General features: G+C 30.3%; 1 protein-coding gene and 1 long non-coding RNA gene across 9 annotated transcripts; both read right to left on the bottom strand.

Annotated features, from left to right (window-relative positions):
* Window positions 1-839: 839 nt before the first annotated feature.
* LOC129909243 (uncharacterized) lies at window positions 840-22,106 on the bottom strand. 8 transcript variants are annotated; one of them, XM_055986294.1, is made up of 5 exons: window positions 7,398-7,505; window positions 7,224-7,341; window positions 3,976-4,420; window positions 2,861-3,038; window positions 841-1,999 (listed from the first exon to the last, which is right to left on the bottom strand). In XM_055986294.1, the coding sequence occupies exons 3-5, from the start codon at window positions 4,317-4,319 to the stop codon at window positions 884-886; spliced, it is 1,638 nt and encodes a 545-aa protein (XP_055842269.1). In that variant the 5' UTR covers window positions 4,320-4,420; window positions 7,224-7,341; window positions 7,398-7,505; the 3' UTR covers window positions 841-883. The 8 variants fall into 8 exon arrangements, with proteins under 8 accessions (XP_055842275.1, XP_055842269.1, XP_055842271.1 ...); XM_055986296.1 differs by having other exon boundaries at window positions 7,224-7,286; window positions 7,398-7,480; XM_055986295.1 differs by lacking the exons at window positions 7,224-7,341; window positions 7,398-7,505 and adding an exon at window positions 18,068-18,432.
* Window positions 12,579-14,155, bottom strand: LOC129909244 (uncharacterized). Its single transcript, XR_008771428.1, has 3 exons — window positions 13,913-14,155; window positions 13,092-13,831; window positions 12,579-13,031 (listed from the first exon to the last, which is right to left on the bottom strand). It is a non-coding gene; the product is annotated as an uncharacterized LOC129909244 (long non-coding RNA).

The raw sequence follows: 22,106 nt of genomic DNA, 5'->3' as shown, positions 1-22,106 counted from the left end.
CGGATTCGGTTTCAGCGACCCAAAAACTATTTGAAAAACATAGTCGCAACCCCAGGTCAGAACTTTTTTTTGTGCAATTTGTACACTGAACAAAAACAAATTGTTTTTTTTTGTGTTTTTTTGTGGTGAAAAAAATTCGTAAGAATTTGGGGATGCCTTTTCGGTCTTTTTACAGAAATTGCTATTTCATCGAAAAAAAAACACCCTTTCACCTAAAATTATTGTACCTCTTATTTCTTTAATTCTATCCCAATTGCAACGTACTTTTTTTCAATAAAAAAAACACTCTCTCTAGATCATAATATTCTTATAGACACTTAAGATTCTCAAAAGTAACAGAATTGATTACTTTCAATAAAGTACCATTATAATTACTTAATTTTTCGAATAAGCCCACATTTTCTCTTCACCTTAAAAAAAAACACCCTTTGATATGAAAAAAATGTATAAACTTATCTCACTCGCAATTCATACGGCAAAGAAAACATTTTAAATAAATTTCGTTAGGGTACAATTTATTTTATAAGACTTATCGTGAATTTTCTTTATTTTCCTAAAAAAAAAAACACCCTTTCACCTAAAATATTTTTAAAAACTGCTTAGGTTCTTGGTTTCTGTTATAAATGAAATATTTTTACCAATTTTCATTCTGGTACCATTTTTTCAGTTTTTGTGGGACTAATTCTCATTTTTTTTTAACAGCCTTTCAATAAAGATAATTTTGCAGACTCCTCAAATCTCGTAGTTCTTACCACCAAATCAATACTTACTTTAGATATAGAATCACTTTAGTCTTTTAAATAAAAGGTCAAAAATACTTAACTTTTTTATTTTTTGTTAAACTTTTTTTATTTCTTATATTCTTAATAGAATTTTTAAAAAACTATTTTGAATCATTTGAAATGTTTCCAGCCTTTGTAATACTTTTCAATTTTTTAAGTGCCAAAAGCTCAGCTTTCATTTTCAACTTTTGTTTTCTTTCGATACTTTCTTCTAACTTTGCTTCCTGAAACGCTTTTAATTTCAGTTTTTTCACTTCCAGAAGATCATCTTTTTGTTGAACACTTCTTTTGATATAATCTTCAATGTTGCTCATACTTCTTCTCATATCACCCATGAAAACTGTCATATTTTTGTAAAATTCTTTTTGAGCTAAAGTTTGTTCTTCAATAGCTTTCTTACAATCCTCCGAGGGCGTTGGTAGAGGAATTGGTTTTGGCACGGTTTGAATGATGGGAGTGGAGATGGAATGTTCTTCTGGCTCAGTTTTAATAAATATGGACGATGGCTGCTCTTTTTCGGCTTGATTTTCTCCTGGTTCGGTTTTTATAGATATCGACGGCTGTTCTTCTTCGGGTTCTTGTTCTACTGGTTCAGTTTTTATGTAGGTTGAAAGTTGAGGAAGAACTTCCTCGACATCATGATCTTCTGGTTCAGTTTTAATAAATGGTTGTTCATCGGCTTGTTTATTTAGAGATTCGTTGGTATTTGTTTGCGTCATTTCCTCATCAAAATCTGTGTCTTCAAACTTAATGTCATCATCTATTATGCTGTATACTGATATAGTGTCTTCATAATCTACTTCTTCTTCCTCCTCGAATTTTATTTCAGTAGAAACCTCTTCCAGCTCCTTCAGTCTTGGAATAGTTTGTGTGCTTGGGTTGGATGTTGATGGTTCTTCTTCTGATTCGGTGGATGACTGTTTTGTTACAGATTCATAGGTATTGTATTTTATTCTCTTATTCGTGGGTTCAAAACTAACGTCATCATCTCCTGTGCCATCTAATGTAATGGAAAAGTTGGAACGTGAAGTTTTTATTTCTTGGTTCCCGGATTCATTTTCATCCTTATCCAAACCAAGGATTTCAATAACAGTCTTTTCCAACTCGGTGAATTGAACAACATGTTTAATAAGAGTTCCATTTGGAAGAGTTTTAGTAGGTGGCTGACATGCCTTCTTATTCTTTTTCCTTACCATAGCTTTTAACTCTGACCATACCTAAAAAAACGGTTTATTTTCATTATTGTTAAAACAAAGAAATCTAATATGTTAAGGAAATATTACAATTTAAATTGTTTTGTAAATTTCGCTCAAAATTTTTAAAAGATTAGTATGAACTTAGCGAAACACTTTATGCAAATCGAATTGGGAGTAATTTGTTGTTGCTTTTTTTACTAGTTACGTCAATTTATATATTTTTTCAGGTAGTTTTTTGTGTTTTGGGATATTTCGCTCAGTTCATATAAACTTAGCGAATCCGAAATAAGGTTATTCGGTTGCTATTTTGTTGCTGGATATTACAGTCAATTTTGATTTTGTTGTTCCGATAGTTTTTGTTTTTTTTTGTATGTTTCGCTAAGTTTATATCAACTTAGCGAATTTAAATTTTGTTTAATATTTTGTTGGATATTCCAGTCAATTTTGATTTTGTTACTCCGATAATTTTTTTTTCTTTTATGTTTCGCTAAGTTTGTATCAACTTAGCGAATTTATATTTTTTTACTATTTTGTTGGTAATTAACCGCGACAACTTTGATTTTGTTGCTCTATAATTTTTGCAATTTGACTCATTTCGCTAAGTTTATATGAACTTAGCGAAAAAATAACAAATAAAATTAAAACAAACGGAGCAAAAAAAAAAAACAAATTAAAATAGCCGTAAATTATTAGCAACAAAGTAGTAATTCGGTTTTCGAAAATTACTTCGCTAAGTTCATACTCATTTTTAAAAGTTGCTATTATAAAAAAATCTGTTTTCAGAAAATTTCACTAATTTTGCACTAAATTTGGCTTGAGTTAAATAAATAAATTTTATATTTAACTTCTTAAACAAAATAAAAACTATTTAAATTTTCTTACCCTAAACCATTGCTCCCAATCTTTCTTTGGTGGACCCAGTTTATTAAGTTGTAACGTAAATTCGTCCCATTTGTATATTGCTTCATGTTTCAAAGAAGTCGCTCTCGCAACTTCTACATTTGATTGCAATAGTTCGATAAATCGCTGCAGCTGTTGTTTGTTGGTTCTTAGTTTTGTCCTAAAAAAATAAAACAAAAAAATTAATTAAAGTCAAACTTCTTTATCAGATCGGTTTCTTTAAATTTGTTTTTAAAGTCAAAGAAACCCGATATATTCTTCTTGCAGAAATAAAAGTTTGTTACAGCAATTTTGATTTTGTTCCTCCGATAGTTTATGTTTTTATTGAGTTTTTCGCTGAGTTCACATTAACTTAGCGAAACAAGCCAAATTGCAAAAATAAAATCAAAGTATTCGTAACTAACTAGCAACAAAATATAAAACTAATTTGAATTCGCTAAGTTGATATAAACTTAGCGAAACACTAAAAAATAAATAAAAAATGTCAAAGAACAAAATCGAAATTGACGTTACTATCTAGCAAAAAAATAATAAAGAATATAAACTTATTTTGGATTCGCTAAGTTTATATTAACTGAGCGAAATACCCAAAACACAAAACTACTGGAGCAAAAAAATAAAAAGAAATAAAAAATCTCGAAAAATTATATAAAATGAAAAATTGCCCAAATTTTTCAGTTTATATAATTTTTCGGTTAATTTTGAAGTTATGAAGTAAACACTTAAATAAAATATCTATAACTGTATAATTCCACTACTATATCTTTGATCTTGAGTTAAGATTCTTATTGTGCTTTCAGCAGTATTTTGTTTCGTGATTGAGTTAAATAGGGAAAATTCCTTGAATCAAAATCAGTACAATTGTGAGTTTTAATATTTAAATTATAATAATGTTAAAATTTTTATTAAATTGGTTTTTTATTTTATATTTCAATTGAAATTTAATTGAACAGAGATTTTGAAGAGTTTTTTTACTTTTTTTGTTTTATTTCCGGGATTATAGATTTTCGGGATTCTGGATTTTCGGGATTTTTGAGATTCTGGTTTTTTTGGATTCAAAATTTCAGATTGTGTCCTTCTCCCATTTACTAGCTTACCGTGTTTTTATATCTTCCAGCTCATCCGAAGATTCTATCAGTGTGTCTTTGGGTATAGAGCCAGAGATTTTCTTTTCTTCTGCTGGCGGTACCCAATTTAAAATATCTTTCCATTGTGCCGTATCATTTTTGCTACCGTATTTTATTCTTTTTAATTCATTTAGATTTCTATTCGAACTTTCTTTCGCAAACTTTAATATTTTATCTTCTGATCTTAAAATTTGCGACAAAGTTTTTTCAGAAGTACCAAATTCTTTAGCCACATCTTTTTGTTTTGCGCCTTTTTTAACATGTTCAATCATTGTTAATTTTTCCGAAAGGGCAACAGCCTTGCGCTTCGACATTTTTCAAATACTATGTACTATGACGTGTTTCTAAATAAATAAAATAACCAAAATTCGTTTTTTTTATAGTAATTTGACCGTCAAAATGTTATACAGCGGACCTGAAAAATAGAAGAAAAATGTAGTTATGTTCATCAAATTATAATTTTGCAAAAACTGAAAGAACATGATGTTAATATTCAACAAAAAAGGCTAAGCTACGTATACACGATACGAATTTTTCCCAATACTGGCTGAAATGTCAAAAGTCATCCAATAGGAACCAAAAAGCTGCCAAATGTCAATTTCTACCAAGTGAAAATTTCTGTTTATACGGTTGGATAATTTTATCCAAAAATTTGACAAATCTAAACCTTTAAGATTTTACCCTTTTTTAAGTCTTTTAGCCTTTAAAGTTGCTCCTCAAAAGTTAATGCTAATTCATTTCTGTTGTTCAAAAACATCACAAAATTAAAAAAAAATAACATTTTCAAGCTTTATTGAAACATAAAAACTAAAATTTTTACTAAAATTTATAAAAAAAATTAACAATTTTGATCACGATTAAAAATAGTTGGCATTGTTGCAAGAATATTTTTGAGGCAAGAGGCGGAATTTGAGCATAATTTGTTTTTGCATCTGATTTTTTTGAATATATTTTAAAATTTTCGTTTTATTGCTACCTACCTTTTTCCTTTATGCTCATTAACGGGCGTGAAACAAAATTAGTTATACATACAAAATGTAAGAAAATTAACTTTGATTATTCATATAATTAGGTAGATTTTTGGTAAACTACCTACTTAAATTCAAAAATTTTGATAAATCGGAAATCAAAATGTTAAGGAAACGAGTGAAATGTTCGAGGAGCCCGTTTAATAGTAAATAAGCGGCTCTGGCAACAAGTTTCAATAAAAACAATAGGTGCGTCTCACCAAGGGAGATCTCTGAGAGCTCAGAGATTTTTTAAGTAAGACAAAAATCTCAGCTGAGCGCTCACTTTTTACTTGCGATATAGGTACTATATATCAAGTTATGCATTCGTACAAAAAAAAAAGTTGAGATAACATTTTTCCATGACATTACGATGGTAGACAATGCCAAAAAAGTGGGTCCCGGAAGTCCGTCTGTCTGTCTGTCAGTCTGTCTGTCTGTCTGTCTGTATAAGGAGCTACAGCCTAAACGGATGGACCGATTAATGTCAAACTTGGTATGTGGCGTTATTTGGCGACTCTCCAGAGGGGTTTTTGGAATTAATTTTTTTGGACCAAAAATAACGGTACTTGTCATATACCGATTTTAGTAAAATTGAAAAAAATTTTTTTTGAGAATCATTATTAACGGTACCTGCCATAGAACCGTTTTTTTCAAATCCGATTATCTCCGAAACTGCTTACTCGATTTCAACGAAACTTTTTGTGAAGAAGCATTTATATCATTTAAATATAAGCCAAAAATAAGATTTTGAAAAAAATAATTTTTGGATTTTTTAAAAAATTTTGAAATTTTTTTTTTTTTAAATCAAATTTTCGAAAACGGGACATTGAATTTTGTTTTTAGATGTTGATTAGTGATTTCTAAAAAATGGCATACCAATATTATTTTAAAACTTTTTCTCCAAAAAATTATTTATAAAAAACTAGTTTTTTAAAAAACGGCTCTAACGATTTTGAAATTTTTTTTTCTAAAAATGCATGTTAATATATCAATCAAAACTGCATACTTGTTTTGGAGGGCAATTTAATTTCAGATTTTATTTAATTTTTTTTTTAAACGAATTATATTTTTTTTTCAAATTTCTATATAAAAAGTCTTAAAAATTTAAGCAACTTTAACTCTAAGAGCAAGTTCGTGCGATCCAGTCGTGCATTTTATTTTTTCTCAGATTTCTGAGACGAACATTTTTTGGATTCAATTTCTCAGTTTTATTTCTCTTTCTTTAGTTTTTTTTTTTTTTGTTTTGATTTTTTTTTGTGGTGGTGTGCAGTTCAAAAAATGCTAATAACATGAAAAATTTGAAGAAAATGATATTATTTTGAGCTTACATACTTCACGAAATAACTTATTTTGAAATAATTTTTTATCACAATTGAATATTTGAAGAAAAGTTGCAGTTGTGTGAAGTGGCAGTTGAAGTGTTGAATTTGAAAAAAATTCGATTGATGTGAGAAACTTGTCCCACAAAATTATTTTCTTCTCTTCCAAAATGACATGCGAGCCCTCAGAGATCTCTTGTTGGTGGGACGCGCCTAATAGAAACAATCAATCAAAAATTCATAAAATTCGTATTCATAAAAAAATTCCAGAAAAACTGTTATTAATTCTTGTTCTTGTTCAAATAAAACTTAAATTTTTAAAAACTGTAGACATTTCGCAAAAACAAAGAAACCAAATTATAAAAAAAAAAAAAAACACCGAACAAAAACATAAAAACCATTATACATAGTTGAGTTCGAAGCAAAAACAAAAAAAATGCTTCATGCGTTTTTCAACTTAAAATAACCTCAGAAACGCTTAATTTCTTTTGTGGCAAGGTACCTATTTGTATTTTTGTTTTAATCTAAAATTTCTAATATTTTTTCAAACTCTTGGTCTCTGAAAACTGTATTGGCTGGCACTCGTCTTTTTTGTACACGCTTTTTTATTTAAAATTATAACAAAAATGACTTTTTTATAATAATTATATTTATAATTTTATATTTTTAACCAGAACGACGGCAACACTTATTGGAGCACATGAAAATGATACACACCATTACAGATTACACACACATACTTTCTATATACATAATTAAACCTACACATTTATTCTTTTTCTCACAGTCACAACGATCGACTGTCAAAGCAAAATAGCAAAAAAAACACATCAACAACTAGCAGCATTTGTTGCATATTGGAGTGTTTTTTTTTTTAATATCTACTTACTTTGATTTGTAATTTATATTTTTTGCTCGAGTGAATTCGATTCAACTCAAAATCACAGACAGGCTGGCACAGCGAAAAAATAACAAAAATACAAGAAATACCGGCAAAGAAGTTCAATCTTAGGGTGGATTTTCACAAACAATAAACAAAGTATATTCACAGGCACACAGGTACCTTTTCTCTTGTATTTCAGAAGTTTATCAACATTTACACACGATGAATTACGACGAAGACGAACCCTTCTTAACAAATATCAAACGCATACTAGTTTAAGTTTTGTCTCTTCTCTTTCGTTGTTGAATTTTTACAGTTACCCCGTTTGTATGACCGATTTAAAGATCGAATTGAAACTGAATCGAAATTTCGATCCAGGTATATGGAAGTACCAGATCGAGGAATCGAATTGAAATAGAATCGAAAACACAATTTTTCTTTTTAATATATTTGCAGTAAAATAGAAAAATCTAACCAAAAACAAGGTACAAGTAAAACTAGATATCATTAGACATACATACAGTGAATTTGCAAATAAGAAGACAATCACACACAATTTCCACCATAAATTATATTTCGAGTATTCAATTCATTCGGTATATATGCATATTTTCGATTCGATTCAGCTCCCCGAGTCGGATCGGATCGACAAATCCTGATTCAATTCGATTCAGGTATATATAGACCTAAATCCTGATTCAATTCCGATTCAAATCGCCATACAAACGGGGTAAGTGTTGTTGTTCTTGAATAACTAGTTTGGTTTCATGTTCAGTTCGTACCAAAAAAAAAAGCAATTATAAAAATCATCAAAACAATTTGCAAAAAGCCGGCGGCATTGCCAGACTCAGAAGTAAGTGATATGTTAAAAATAATTTAATAAGTAAGTAGTAAGTAAGTAAGTAAGTAATTCATTTATTGATTTTATAAAGTAATTACATGATTATTATAAAAATGAATTATAAGCTATGGCATTGCCGTCAGCTCAGTTGGCAATAATATTTTAACAATTTAATTTTTTTTTTTTTTTTTTGGTTTAATAAGTTTGCATTACAATTTTGTTTTAATCAAATTTAGTTATCAATAACATTCTATATTTATATGCACTTTTTAAGAATAAATAAAGTTTATAAGTACCTATCTTTAAATTAGAATTAACATCGTTATATTTATGAAACAGCGTAAACGTGCTAAATGTGTAGTACAGTAAATAGAGACAATTTACTATGAACAAATGAGAAAAAATAGGGACAGGTGGAAATTTTACAGGTAGTAGGTATTTAGTATAATTAGTGAATCTTAATCTCAGTTTTCGACCTTCTTCTTCTTGCAGAACCGGTTTTTAAGATTCGTTCAATTTAAAACAAAACAATATTTCACAAAAAATCATGTGAGTTGGCCGCCATTTTGAAAAATGCGTTTTTGTGTTTATCTCGGTTTCTCTTTATTGTAGAAAAGACTTTGCTGTCTTATTTTCTAGAAAAACGAATTCTCTAATTCTTTTTGCAATGTTTTTCTATAAAAATTTACTAACGAAAAAATGTTAAATATTTGGAGATGATCTTGAATTTTTTTCTATTGAAGTTCGTTTGACCGAAAAAATTCTTATAACTATTTTTTAAGTATAACTCTAAATTTCCCATATTTCGGTATATTAAGTTTTTTTGTACCTCCAAAACAGTTTCTGGCTGAATAAAATGGTGTAGTTGTGGCTGTAGCTTGTAGCGCAAGTTGAAGAATTCTCAACTTTTTGCTCAGCTACCGCCAACTTTTGTAGTAAAATTTTGACAGTAGGGTAAGCGGGGATACATTTGACACCGGGGCACATTTGACTTTGCGGTTTTCGGTATGATCATGCCCTTAATAAACAATAGTTTAGATGAAGAAAGAATCTTAGTTTGATTTTTAAAAATTTTGTGAAATTTCGCAGTTTTTCATTAACTTTTCTCGGAGTAGCACGTGTTTTCGTGTTTTCTGTATTTCTGATCTAATTTTTGACCACCGGTATGTAAGCGATTTCTGAACCTAATAAAATAGTTTTTTTTAATGGTGAATCAATATTTTGATAGCACTATGCTTAATATTAAGTAAATTAAAACCAGATTTGTAAAAAAATAGTATTAGTTATTGAAAAAAAGAAAAACAGTTATGAGGCTCCTTCGGGGCACCTTTGACTTTTGCAATGTGGGCACAGTTTTACTTTGATTTTGGAGAGTTATATATTTAATAAATGATTTAAAAATAAATCGACATCGATTAATTTTGATTAGTATTTAAATGGAGAGATTTTTTAAAATATTTTATGGTTTTTTTTTTTTCTTCTTCTTTTTAGAAAATAAATTTTTTGATAAATTTTTTTCGTTATATTGTTTAGTAGATGGTTAAAAACACCATCTCCCAAAAAATTAAACACGACCGACTCAGTTGGTATTGCCATGTTCAAAGGAGAGATCCTGAGAACCCCGTCAAAAAAAAAGCAATATCATACAACGTTCCAACACGAAATAAAAAGAAAGGTAGGCCTAAAAACTCCTGGTACAAGCAAATGCAAAAACACCAGCATTCAATTGGCCTCAGAAACGGAACAATACAAAACCGGGAGGCTTGCCGCCGATTTCTGAGGTCAACCCGGGGAACCCCACAAGCGGATCACTAGTGTGAAGCAGTAACGTGGGATAGTTATGATCCCCTCGACATCGAGATCATAACAGCGCCGAGAAAAAGGAAGAAGAAGAAGAAGATGGTTTAAAACCAAAAAAATTTTTTTTTCTAATTAAACAATAGAGCAAGATCCGCTGATAGTTTAAAAAATATAATGCACACGATGCGGGGTTTAATCCATCATTGTCAAATGTACCCCTTTTAAAGTCAAATGTGCCCCGGTCCTGGGGCACTTTTGACAAAATGACTTTTTTTAGAAAAGATTATTTTTTTTAATGTTGTAATGTTGTGAAACAAAAAATTTACTGTTAGTATAATCTTGAATAGTCAATAAATCAAATACAAAACAAAACATTGGAAAACATTAACAGTTTTCGAAAATACAGACCTTTAAAAACTAAGTGTCAAATGTACCCCCTTCTCCCCTACTACAAACTACAGTCACAGCTATACCATTGTATTCAGCAAGTTTAAGTTATAACGAGAAAAAATTTAATATTAACGACCATCTCCTAAGATTTTACATTTATTCGTTATCATTTCTTATACGCACTTATTAGAAAATGCGTTTTTCTACAAAACAAGACAAAAAATCCATTCTACAATAAACAGAAGCCGAAAAAATCACAAAAACGCAATAGCGGCCAAACCACACGATTTTTTTGTAAAACTTTGTTTTGTTTTATATTATTTGTCGTAATGTATCGCATTATATCAAATTCAAATCCTTTCCAACTATTCTCAGGTGATTCAATTATTCCTATAGTAAAAACTGAGATTTTTGCCAAAAATTGAACAAACCTCAAAAACTTCGGTTCTGCAAAATTTCTGGTATGTAAATGTTGAAAACTTTTGATGTTTAATTTTGACGTTAAAATAAACTTAAATGACTGCAAAAAATGGGAATATATTTGCAAAAAAATATATTTTTCAATTTCTAGCTCCAAATAGACTTCAAATAAATCGCTCTCGACCACATTTATGCATTTTGATTTTCAGGTCGTTTATGACGAACACAATCCCGAAATTTTGAATCTAGAAAACATAGAATATCGAAAAACCGAAATCCCGGAAATGGAAAAAACTCTTAAAAATTCTCTGTTCATTGAAATTTTAATTGAAACATAAAATAAAATACAAATTAAATAAAAAATTAAAAATACAATTATTAGGTGTGTTTTTTTGTTTATCTATATAGATTTTGTGCAAAAAAACGACATCGAGATTTTTTAAATCCGTGTAATCATTTGGCGGCACTGAACATTAACTTTGACAGATGTCTGTCAAAAAGTTTGCTTTTGCTTTTTTTATTTTAAAAATTAAAATTTAATAAAACATAGAGAAAGAAACAAACAAAAAAATTCGTAGAATTGTTCCTGTTTTGTCGATTATCATGTTCCTCTAGCTGTGTTAGGTTCCATTCCAAACTACCACCAGGAATTCTACCACATGGTTTGCCCACTGTGAAGGAAGTTGCATCAGCCATAACACCACTTGAACACAAAAAAGAAGGGCTCTATCTGAGAATGTCGACGTCTACACAGACTTCATTGGAGGTGGTAATATTTACCACCCAAAACTTGTTGATTTTTCCAGAACCAAGCCACTCGTTATTTAAGCCCACTTCATCCCACAACAGTTCCCTGCCCCTGTATAAACAAAAACATTTTCCAGTCATCAATACGTTTATTTAAGATAAGATGGAGGTTTATGTCTATTAATACATCTTCTTCTGCTTTGCTGCATTATGTTTAATTTGAATTAAACATTGAAATCGATAATCTGGAGAATGAAAGTCAATCAAATTAGGTATCTAAGTCGCGAACTTTTTGTATTTTCGAATGGTTTAAAATGTGTTTTTTTCTTATTTAAACTTTCAGGAATGCTGTGAATAACAACCAAATAACATGCAAATCCTAATTTGCGTAATGAAGAACTCTTGAGAAGCTATACGCATGTGGCACAATGAGTTGAATGAGATAAAATTTATTAATTTTGTTTTGTTTATATTGAACCAATATTGTTTTAACTTTTTGATTGTATATTTAATATATATGCAAAGTGAAACGAATTTTTTTAACAACAGTTGGAATATAAAGTAAAATTTGTTCAATTGTACTTAATCTATTAAATCATCCCTCATGTAGACTCAATTTACTTATATGTTTTAACAGTAATTTTTTTCAATCAAGCCCTACACCCAAACTTATAACCCTTAAAAAAAATAAAAACTTAAATTACTTAGTGATCACATGAAATGATTTTCTGTTTTAATTGTGGCGAATGATAAAAAAAAATTAACATTAGTATGAACTTCCGCAGGTTCTGGATCCGCTTCTAGTTTAACTTTTGCTTTCATAAACTGGACGGCGGGAGATGATTGGGCAGACTTTGGTACCAGCAGTGGATGTGGTGGTTGATGTGACTGTGACTGGGATTGTGATGTGGTTACAATTTTATTCTGCTCCGTGTCGCTCTTCTTCTTCTTTCTTGTTGATTTTTCCTCGGCATTAGCTTCATCTAATGGCGTAGAAGGCATATCATCCCCTTTCTGCGTTAACCTCAGCAAAGCAGTTTTTTTCATCTCTAAAAATGAACCAAACATATGGAATGAACTAGCGAAACTAGAATTATATTTCAAACATATTAAACAGATATTGATTGAGTTATTTTTAACAAAACACTTTCGTATCTAGTTTTATTGAAAGTTTTCTAGCTCTCTTTAGAAGAACACAAAATATTAAATATACTTTAACCTATTGCAATTCAATTTTGGTTTATTGAACTTGCTATTTACAATTGACTTAAAATAACTTATTTCTAAGATACATTGATAGTTACAAAATTTTGTTGGCACAAAGGGGGCCTAACGTTAAATAATGAACAAAGTTATAAAATATAAACAAATATAATACATGGATAAACTTAATTTAAAAAGTCTGCTGTATACGTTGTCCTCGGGGGTTGGTTGAGTTGGGTTGGGAATCCATGTGTACTGCCTTAATTCCTTCCCCTGCATAGCTGTTAAGGAGGGGAAAGTAATTGCGAAGAAAATTCATGCAGATATCATTTTCTCGGGATCTCGGCTTTACAGCCATTTGTAGAAGACATTTCCTAAAGAAACAGGACGACATCAATGCAGGCAGATTATATCTGAAGAAGGAATAAGGAATATATCGAACCAAAAAAGGAGAATAAATAAAAAAAAATTACCTGTAACCAATTGGGGACCAAAATGATGCTCTGAAACAATTACCATAACGTTCTTTTAAATATTTCTTATACATCAACTTTCAAGATGCCATTGTTTCAACACTTCACTTTACATGTCCAAGTTTGGACACCATCATTTGCACAGGCAGTGAAGTGATCTTCTAAGATGGCTTTTAATCAACGGGTCTTGGTTCTGATACCATTTACATAAAGTGAGGAAGATTTTAGGGAGCCGAAGGATTTGGATATTGAATGAGCTGCAATGCAAGGTTGGGATTGTCTTGCTTGTTGCTTCTGCTGTTTGGGATGAAAAGTATTTCCTGAAGGAGTATTTTTCAGGAGGTATGTTTGTACTTGCTTTTTTTTGCAGCGCACAGACATGACGTGTATCTTTTTAAAAAGTTATGAGACTTTTTGTGGTGGGCATAATGAGGCGATTGATTAACAAGAGCTTTGTTGTCATTTAACCATGTTTATCGTCAAAGAATGGACGTTTTCGCAAACGAGCGGGCATTCCAAGTGCATTTTACATTACATTTGACTGTGAGGTTTGAAGGTATCGACACCATTAAGACACAAGCGCACAGTACACAGAATTCTTCTTTTGTGAAATAATTCCTAGTAAAAAGATAAATATGCTATCTCATTGTATTAATAAAGTGATTTACTTTCCATCTGCTTTTCAGGTTTTTTTTCTTTGGTTTTGTGGAAGATATCGCACTCTTGCAAATACGTGAATCCTAAAATAATTAAATTAAATTAAAAAAACAAAGTTTATGGTACAATTTTTATGTTTTTCCAAAAAATATACTTGTACTTACATTGATTTGTGTTGTTTGTTATTCCTAATTTAATTCAATTTTAAATATTAAATTTTTTTTGTCATATATCTGTCAACTGCAGCTGTCGTTTGATGGAATTTGACATTTAATAAGTGTAATGTACCTTGGCAGTACTGTTTTCTATCGAGAGAAAGTAAAATCTGGATAATTATCTGGATTTTTCAAAAATCTATATAGATAAAGTTTTTGTTGTATTTAACACGTAAATTGTTTTGATTTCAAAAATCTCGATGTCGTTTTTTTGCACAAAATCTATATAGATAAACAAAAAAACACACCTATTATAACTTAAATTTTAGAACTATTAATTTTATTGATTTAAGTTCAAAGATTTTTCAAATTTAACTCAAACACTACTTAAAAAACACTAAAGGGTAGCAAATCACTTAGTACCTAAGTTGACAAAGTCCAAAATGTTTGATCAAGAATTCCGGAACTCAAATATCAAATATGTATAAGTAAACATTAAAAATTAAAAAAAGCATTTTATATCAAATATTTGAGAAGCTTATTAGGTCTGTTTAATGAAAAAAATCTAGGACAGAACAGACCAAAGCAGCACAAGTTTGCAAATACTGTCAGAACCAGGGGCGGACTGGCCCACCGGGCATTCTGGATTTTTCCCGGTAGGCCCTCGGGCAAGAAAACATTTCTTAAAAGCACTTGAAATTCAATTTTTAAATTCACTCACGTCATGCTTCAAGTCGGTTTCTGGCCTTTTTAGTCAGTATAAATCTATTGTGCCCCTTATGGATCTTTCGAGACCTATAGAATTATGCTTGTGAGCCCCCTATGTATGTTTCGAGGACCACAGAATTATGTTTGCGGCATTTAAGTCAACGTAGGCCTCCTGTGGATCTTAATGGGCCTACCGAATTCTGTTTGTGACCCCCCTATGGATTTTCAAAGGGCCCCATATGGATATTTCGAGGCCCACTGAATCATGTTTATGGCGTTTAAGTCAATGAAGGCCTCCTATGGATCTTTAGGGGCCTACCGAATTCTGTTTGTGGGCCCCCTATGGATTTTCAGGGGGCCCCATATGGATCTGTCAAGGCCCATAGAATCATGTTTATGGCGTTTAAGTCAATGAAGGCCTCCTATGGATCTTTAGGGGCCTACCGAATTCTGTTTGTGGGCCCCCTATGGATTTTCAGGGGGCCCCATATGGATCTTTCGAAGCCCACAGAATCATGTTTATGGCGTTTAAGTCAATGAAGGCCTCCTATGGATCTTTAGGGGCCTACCGAATTCTGTTTCTGGGCCCTTTATGGATTTTCAGGGGGCCCCATATGGATCTTTCGAAGCCCACAGAATCATGTTTATGGCGTTTAAGTCAATGAAGTAAACAATTCTCGTTTAAGGGGAGTATTTTTAAGAAAGTTGGCCACCTAGGTTTCTATAGATTTATTTTATACCACAGGTGTTTAAAATTTTTCATAAAATACTTTTTTTACATTTTGCATCAAAAAACAGATTTCAAAATTTTTTTAAGGAAAATGTGCAATAGCTTTGCGTTTTTAAAGAGTTTATGTACTCATACAATTATTGTAGAAAATTATAAAAAAAAGAAATAAATAAAATTCATTCATTCGTGGTTGTAGTGAACGAAAACACAAGATGTTAAAATTTAAAATACACTGAACGAAAAAAAGCCAATATTTTATGAACTGGTTGCGATAGAACTTTTTTCTATCTGTTTTTAGAACATCCATAAGTGTAGATATCAGCCGTTTTAGGGTTGTCCATTCTCTATTGCACACCCTGTATTTATTCAGACATATTCTAAACAAAAATTCCCAGGGAAATGGTTTCGGGAGAAGGGCCCCAATCGGAAAAATGGTGAAAATTTCCATTTTTTTTTTGCTTTCCTATATTCTTAACCATTGAAAAACGAAATTCAAGCTTAAAAAATAATGAAATTTCAGGAACTTTTCAGTTAGGAGTTTTTTTTTCAAAATAGGCCTGATTATGACGATTACAACTCAACTTCAACTTTTTGAATCGTTATACCTAAGAAACGGTGGGTCTTAGGAAAAAAAGTGTTATGACACTTTTTATATATAATAATCTGGTCTACAATTCTTGCATTGAAAATTTTTTGATGAGACTTACCGTTTTGCTGAAAATCGTGAAAAACCAATTTTGTGACCTTTGACCCCCCATAAGTTTTTTTCCACACCTCGGATCGATGAGGACTTTTTAAATTTAATTTATGATGGTGTTTCCAACAATCCTACCAATTTTCAGCTTGCTGGGAATTAATGTAACCTTGGATGTCTAAATTGACCGGACTACTAACGATTCTCGGGCTACTTGTATTGTTTCAACCGTCCTTTGCTTCAACAGTACCTAATCTCCCCTAATTAGAGATTTAGGTGACAAAATTTTGAAATAAAAGTAACAAATTGAGTTTTTAAAAAATATTGAACTCTTAATTGATTTGCAGCAAAAAATATTTTGATTTATTAATTATTTCTTATTATTAAGAAATGTTTTAGTGAAAGAATTGTAAAAAACAAAAATCTATTATGAGCGGAGTGAGCAAAATACAGTTGCAAAGTCGGGACTTTTCGAAATTACGCAAAAACTGCATTAAATCGAAAATCGAATCGAAAAAAAAGAATTTGAGATGAACAAGTTACCAAATTCTGAGAGTCCTAAAGTTAGCCTATCAGCATATTTCGTTTGATCCATTACTTTTGGGACACCCTTTGTATACAAAATATTTAACAAATTTTTAGCAAACACGAGTTGTGGTATAATTACGGTGAGTCACCGTCGGTGACCATATTTCTGGGAGCAAAATCCGGGACAAAAAACATTATAAAATCGTAATAGAATGCATAGATAAAGTTGCTTAGAATATCAAAGCTTTTTATGTACCTGATAACTCACAAAAATATTTTTAATTTAATTTTATAAGAATTTTAATATCAATTTAAAAAATGATATAAAATTTAATTAATTTGTCGAAGTACCTAATTTACCGGTTCAGTAAAAGGTACTGTTAGTAACTGTTAAAAATATTATTTTTTTTTTTTTTAACATGTAATTATTAAAAGTTTTGAAATTTTAAAGGGTTCATTATTCAAAAAACTTTTTCTTGTGAAGCTTTAACATGACAAACAAAAGCACTGGATAAATTCACGAAAACTTTTAAAAATAAATGCTTTTATTTGAAAAAATAAATCATTTTTAGCATTTACATTTTCCAAACTTGGTCAATTAATTAAAAGTAGGTACAATTAATAAAAAGGACTATCACCGACTAATTTCTATAAGTCAGTTAATGTGGTTGCAGTCCTCGTAAAATGCCACATGTTCCAAAAAAATAGATAAAACGTCCTTAACAAATATTCCTGACAGACCAACCCCTTATATTTTAGAAAAAGAAGGTGCAATACAGACGAGATCGTTAATAAAACATCAAGCTCTTCAAATGTCTCTGTTAAAAAATATTTCTAATATTTTTTATTTATATTAAGAACATACATACATTTTGAAAAAAAAGAGCTTGTTTCTAATTATTTTTCGACCACTGTATATAAAAAAACAATTTCTGCATATCAACTTTTATTTTTAAATATTTCGAGTAAGTAAATAATTATGTAAGTATTTTGTGGCCCTTTTCCTAAAAGTCCCGGAAGGCCCTTTGACTCCCAGTCCGCCCCTGGTCAGAACAAAAAAAGAACAGAAAAGTTCTACTAAGTATTTAACAAGATTGACAAATATCTACATCACTTCCAAAATTTTAAATTCAAAAATCATTTCTTGAAATGATTTTTTATTAAAATAAATGATTTACTAGCACTCGTAATTTGTTTTTGTTATTAATCAAAAATTCTTTAAAAAAATCAATTTTATTTTCTCTAATTTTTATCACAATCACACAAACAAATGACAATTGACACTTTTCACTCACTTGCTCTACCCCAAAAGTAGGAGCAGAAAAACTTGAACTTTTCTGTGCCGAACAACTTCATGAGACACAAAATGACAGATTGTAGAACAAGTTGGGTTGAGATTTTTTTCATGAAACACAAAAGCTTGTACTTTTCGGATCTTTTCTGTGCGGATCAGATTCATTAAACAGACCTATTTTTAATCTGAAGTTGACAAAAACATACTTACACTTCACTCAATACACCTTGGTTTTCATACGAACTCCAGACAATATTTTCACAATGTTCACTGTTTTCATTTAAATTATTTTGTTCACACCAATATGGTATTGGTATAGCAGTCGATGAAACTCTAGGTACTTTACCCATGCTCACATATTTTTTGTCAAAATGATCAACACATATATGCAACAAATGCATACGCTTCCCTGAACATTCAATACCGCAATTAAAAATCCAAATTTTTCGTAAATGTTCATTTTTAGGCAACTTGAATCTGCCTATACCATATAAAGCTTTATTTTTACACCCTTTATAATTACAATAAACAACCATTTTTTTTTTTTAATTAAATCACTAACGAAAAGCTAGAAAAATAATTCTTTGATACCTATGGAATTAAAAATGAACAAGGCAATGATTCCATTTTCTATCTTCAATTGTATTCTAATAAAGAACATTAAAAACAAATGAAATTATTTATTCCTTTTTTAAAATTTTCCTACAAAATGGAAATTTTCATGAAGGTTCAAAAAAATGATTAGTTTAGACGCAACCCTAAAATATAGTTCATCTTTCTTCCGAAGATGCCGTATTCGCATGAGTAATCTGCGGTGTCACTTCTATTCTATATGATTCTATTCAACTCAAAATTACAGACAAAAAAAAACTAAAACACACGGAAACCGGTAATAAAATCACAGGCACACAGATTCACGAGTATAGGCATAGAGGAAGGAATATTTTTTGTATTTGAGAAGTTTATCAACTATTACACACGATGAATAACGACGAAAAGAACTCTTCTTAGCAAATATCAAACGCATACTGGTTTAAGTTTGGTCTCTTCTCTTTCTTTGTTGATTTTTGACAGCATTGTTGTTGTTGAATAGCTCGTTTGGTATCATGTTCGGTTCGTATTCGTAGCAAAAAAAAAAAAAAACAATTATAAAAATCAACAAAACAATTTGCAATAGCCGGCGGCACTGCCAGACTGAAAATTTTGTGTGGTAAATAAATTTGGTGAATTCGGAAAACTTTTGATGTTTAATTTTGACGGTAAAATAAACTAAAATACAAAAAAAAATTACAAAAAAAAAAATAATAAAATAGAAAAAAAAAATGTTTTTAAATACTTTTTTTCAGTTTCTAGCTCCAAATAGACTTGAAATAACTTTCCGTCGACCACATTACTGCATTTTGATATTATAGATGTTCATGAAACGTGTTTAGTAAACTTTTGCATTGTATGATGTGCGTTTTATAATTAGGATGGGAGACGGACACAATCCCGAAATTTTGAATTCACAAAACCCAAAATCCCGAAAATCCAAATCGCAAGGTGTATGTGCTTTCTTTCGATATTGTTAACGATATCGGTACTACTCAAATCGCGTACGATGATTGTATCGTGTATTCCATGCTTAAAACCCAGAAAAACTAAAATCCCGAAAACAGAAAAAGTAAAAAACTCTTCAACTCTTGTCTGTTCATTGAAATTTTACTTGAAACATAAAATAAAACACTAATGAAATACAAATTTTAACATTATAATTATAATTTAAATATTAAAGCTCAGAATTGTATTGACTTTGGTTCAACGAATTTTTCCCGACTTAACTCAATCATAACACAACGGGAGACGGACAGAATACCGAAATCCAAAATCCAGAAAACCCTATATCCCGAAAACATAAAATCCCGAATTTTTCATTTTATACAATTTTTCGGGATTTCGGTTTCGAAAACAATCCGAAGTTTGAAATCAAGGTGTTAACACGTAGAAAACAATATAACTGCGTTAATATCTCTTTTTTACATGATTTCAAGTTCTTATTGTGCTTTCAGCAGTGTTTTGTTGTGGTTGAGTAAATTTGGAAGAATAGTTGAACTAAAATCAAAAGAATTATGAGTTTTGATAAAATAATTGTATGTTTAAATTGTTTTTTAATTGTTTTTCATTTTATGTTTCAGTTAAAATTTCAGTGGAACACAATTTTGAAGAGTTTTTTTTTTATTTTTTCTGTTTTATTTTCGGGATTTTGGCCTTTCTGGATTTTGTTTTTTTGGATTTTGGGCTTCTGGATTTCGGGATTCTGTCCGTCTCCCATGAAAAATTTGGGCAAATTTTCCATGTTATATAATTTTTCGCGATTTCGGGATTCCATTCGGGATTTTGGGTTTTCGAGATATTGGGTTTTCGGGATATAGGGTTTTCTGGATTTTGGGCTTCTGGATTTCGGGATTCTGTCCCTCTCCCATGAAAAATTTGCGCAAATTTTGCATGTTATATCATTTTTCGCGATTTCGGGATTCCATTCGGGATTTCGGGTTTTCGGAATTTCGGTTTTCGGGATTTTGACCCCAATCCTAATACAACACTGCTGAAAGCATAATTAGAATTTTAAATCAAAATCAAAGAGATATTAGTGCAATTATACAGTTACATATATTGTTTTTTTTAGGCGTTTACTTCATAACTTTGTACTTATGATCTTTTTTTCGAAATCTTTATCCTAAAAAATTATATACATATAATGAAAAAATTTTTCATTTCAAAATTTTCTATCGGTAGAAATGAGCTGTCAAAATTTGTATGAGAAAAATATTCTGCAAATCATAGAATTTTATCTCACAAATTTGAAACAGAAACCGTAGAAAAAAAATCTGATAAACTTTGGGTGTGTTCAATCACCTATTGGATAGGCTATCTGGGGTTACGGGTACCCTAATCATATCTTTTTGAACGCGATTTATGTCTTATTATTCAGATAACCACAAATAAAATATGTTAATATTGAAAAGAGAATATTATTTTATCCGAGCAAATTTTTTTTATTGTTGCATAGTATTTGCAAGATTAGCTTGACTTTATTTTTTTTAATGAATAAATTTTATAAGTTCGATTTGACGTTTAACAAACAGCTGTTTGTTTCCTTTGTTTACGCAATTATTTTCTGCTAGGGTGTTCATTTAAATCTTTTGCGGAATGTTCTATTTTTTGCGAAGTAGAAAATTATCTGGTTACGTGAATACCCTTATTTTATATAATTTTTTGGGATTTCGAGATTCTATTTTTTGCGGGATCTTGAGTTTTCCGGATTTTGGATATTCGAGATTTTGGGTTTTCTGAATTATGGATTTTCGGGATTTTGGGTTTTCGGTTTGCGGGATTTTGACCCGAACCCCAAACTTCAAATATAAATAAGCATTTAACAAAAAAATAAAGCATTCTATATTAAATATTTGAGAAGCTTATTATTATTAATCTGAAGTTCACAAAAACTTACTTACCCTTCTCTCAATACACCTTCGTTTTCATAGGAACTCGAGATAATATTTGCACAATGCTCACTGTTTTCATTTAAAATATTTTGTTCACACCAATATGGTATTGGTATAGCCACCATACAAACTCTAGGTGTTTTACCCATGCTCACATATTTTTTGTCAAAATGATCAACACATATATACATGTTACGCATATTATGCTTCTCTGAATATTCAATACCGGAATTAAAAATCCAAATTTTTCGAAAATGTTCATTTTTAGGCAACTTAAATCTGGTTTTAACATACCCTATTTTATTTTTACACCCTTTATAATTACAAAAAACCATTTTTTAATACAAAAATATTTCTTTGGTATGGAATTAAATATATCAGGCAAAGATTTCTTCTTTTTTCCATTTTCTATCTACTAAAATAATCCCAAGATTTTATTTATTCCTGTTTTAAAAAAATTTCCTTCAAAAGGGAGTTTTTCATGAAGGTTCAAGAAAATGATTAGTTTAGACGCAACCCTTTAATATAGTTCATATTTCTTTCGATGATGCCGTATTGGCATGAGTAATCTGCGGTGTCACTTCTATTTGTAATTTATTCAACACAGACAGGCTTGCAGAGCAAAAAAAAAAAAAAATAAAACACACGGAAATCGTGTGGAGTTGATTGGTTGAAAAATAATTAAAGTATTCACACTTCACAGGCCCACAGATTCACGAGTAGGAATTACATACATAGTACCTTTATTGATTTTTCTTTTTTTG

Source organism: Episyrphus balteatus, chromosome 2 (assembly GCF_945859705.1).
Source record: "Episyrphus balteatus chromosome 2, idEpiBalt1.1, whole genome shotgun sequence".
Classification (NCBI taxonomy): Eukaryota; Metazoa; Arthropoda; class Insecta; order Diptera; family Syrphidae; genus Episyrphus; species Episyrphus balteatus.
Note: the sequence above shows the minus strand (reverse complement) of the source record. Positions and strands in the feature narration are given on the sequence as shown.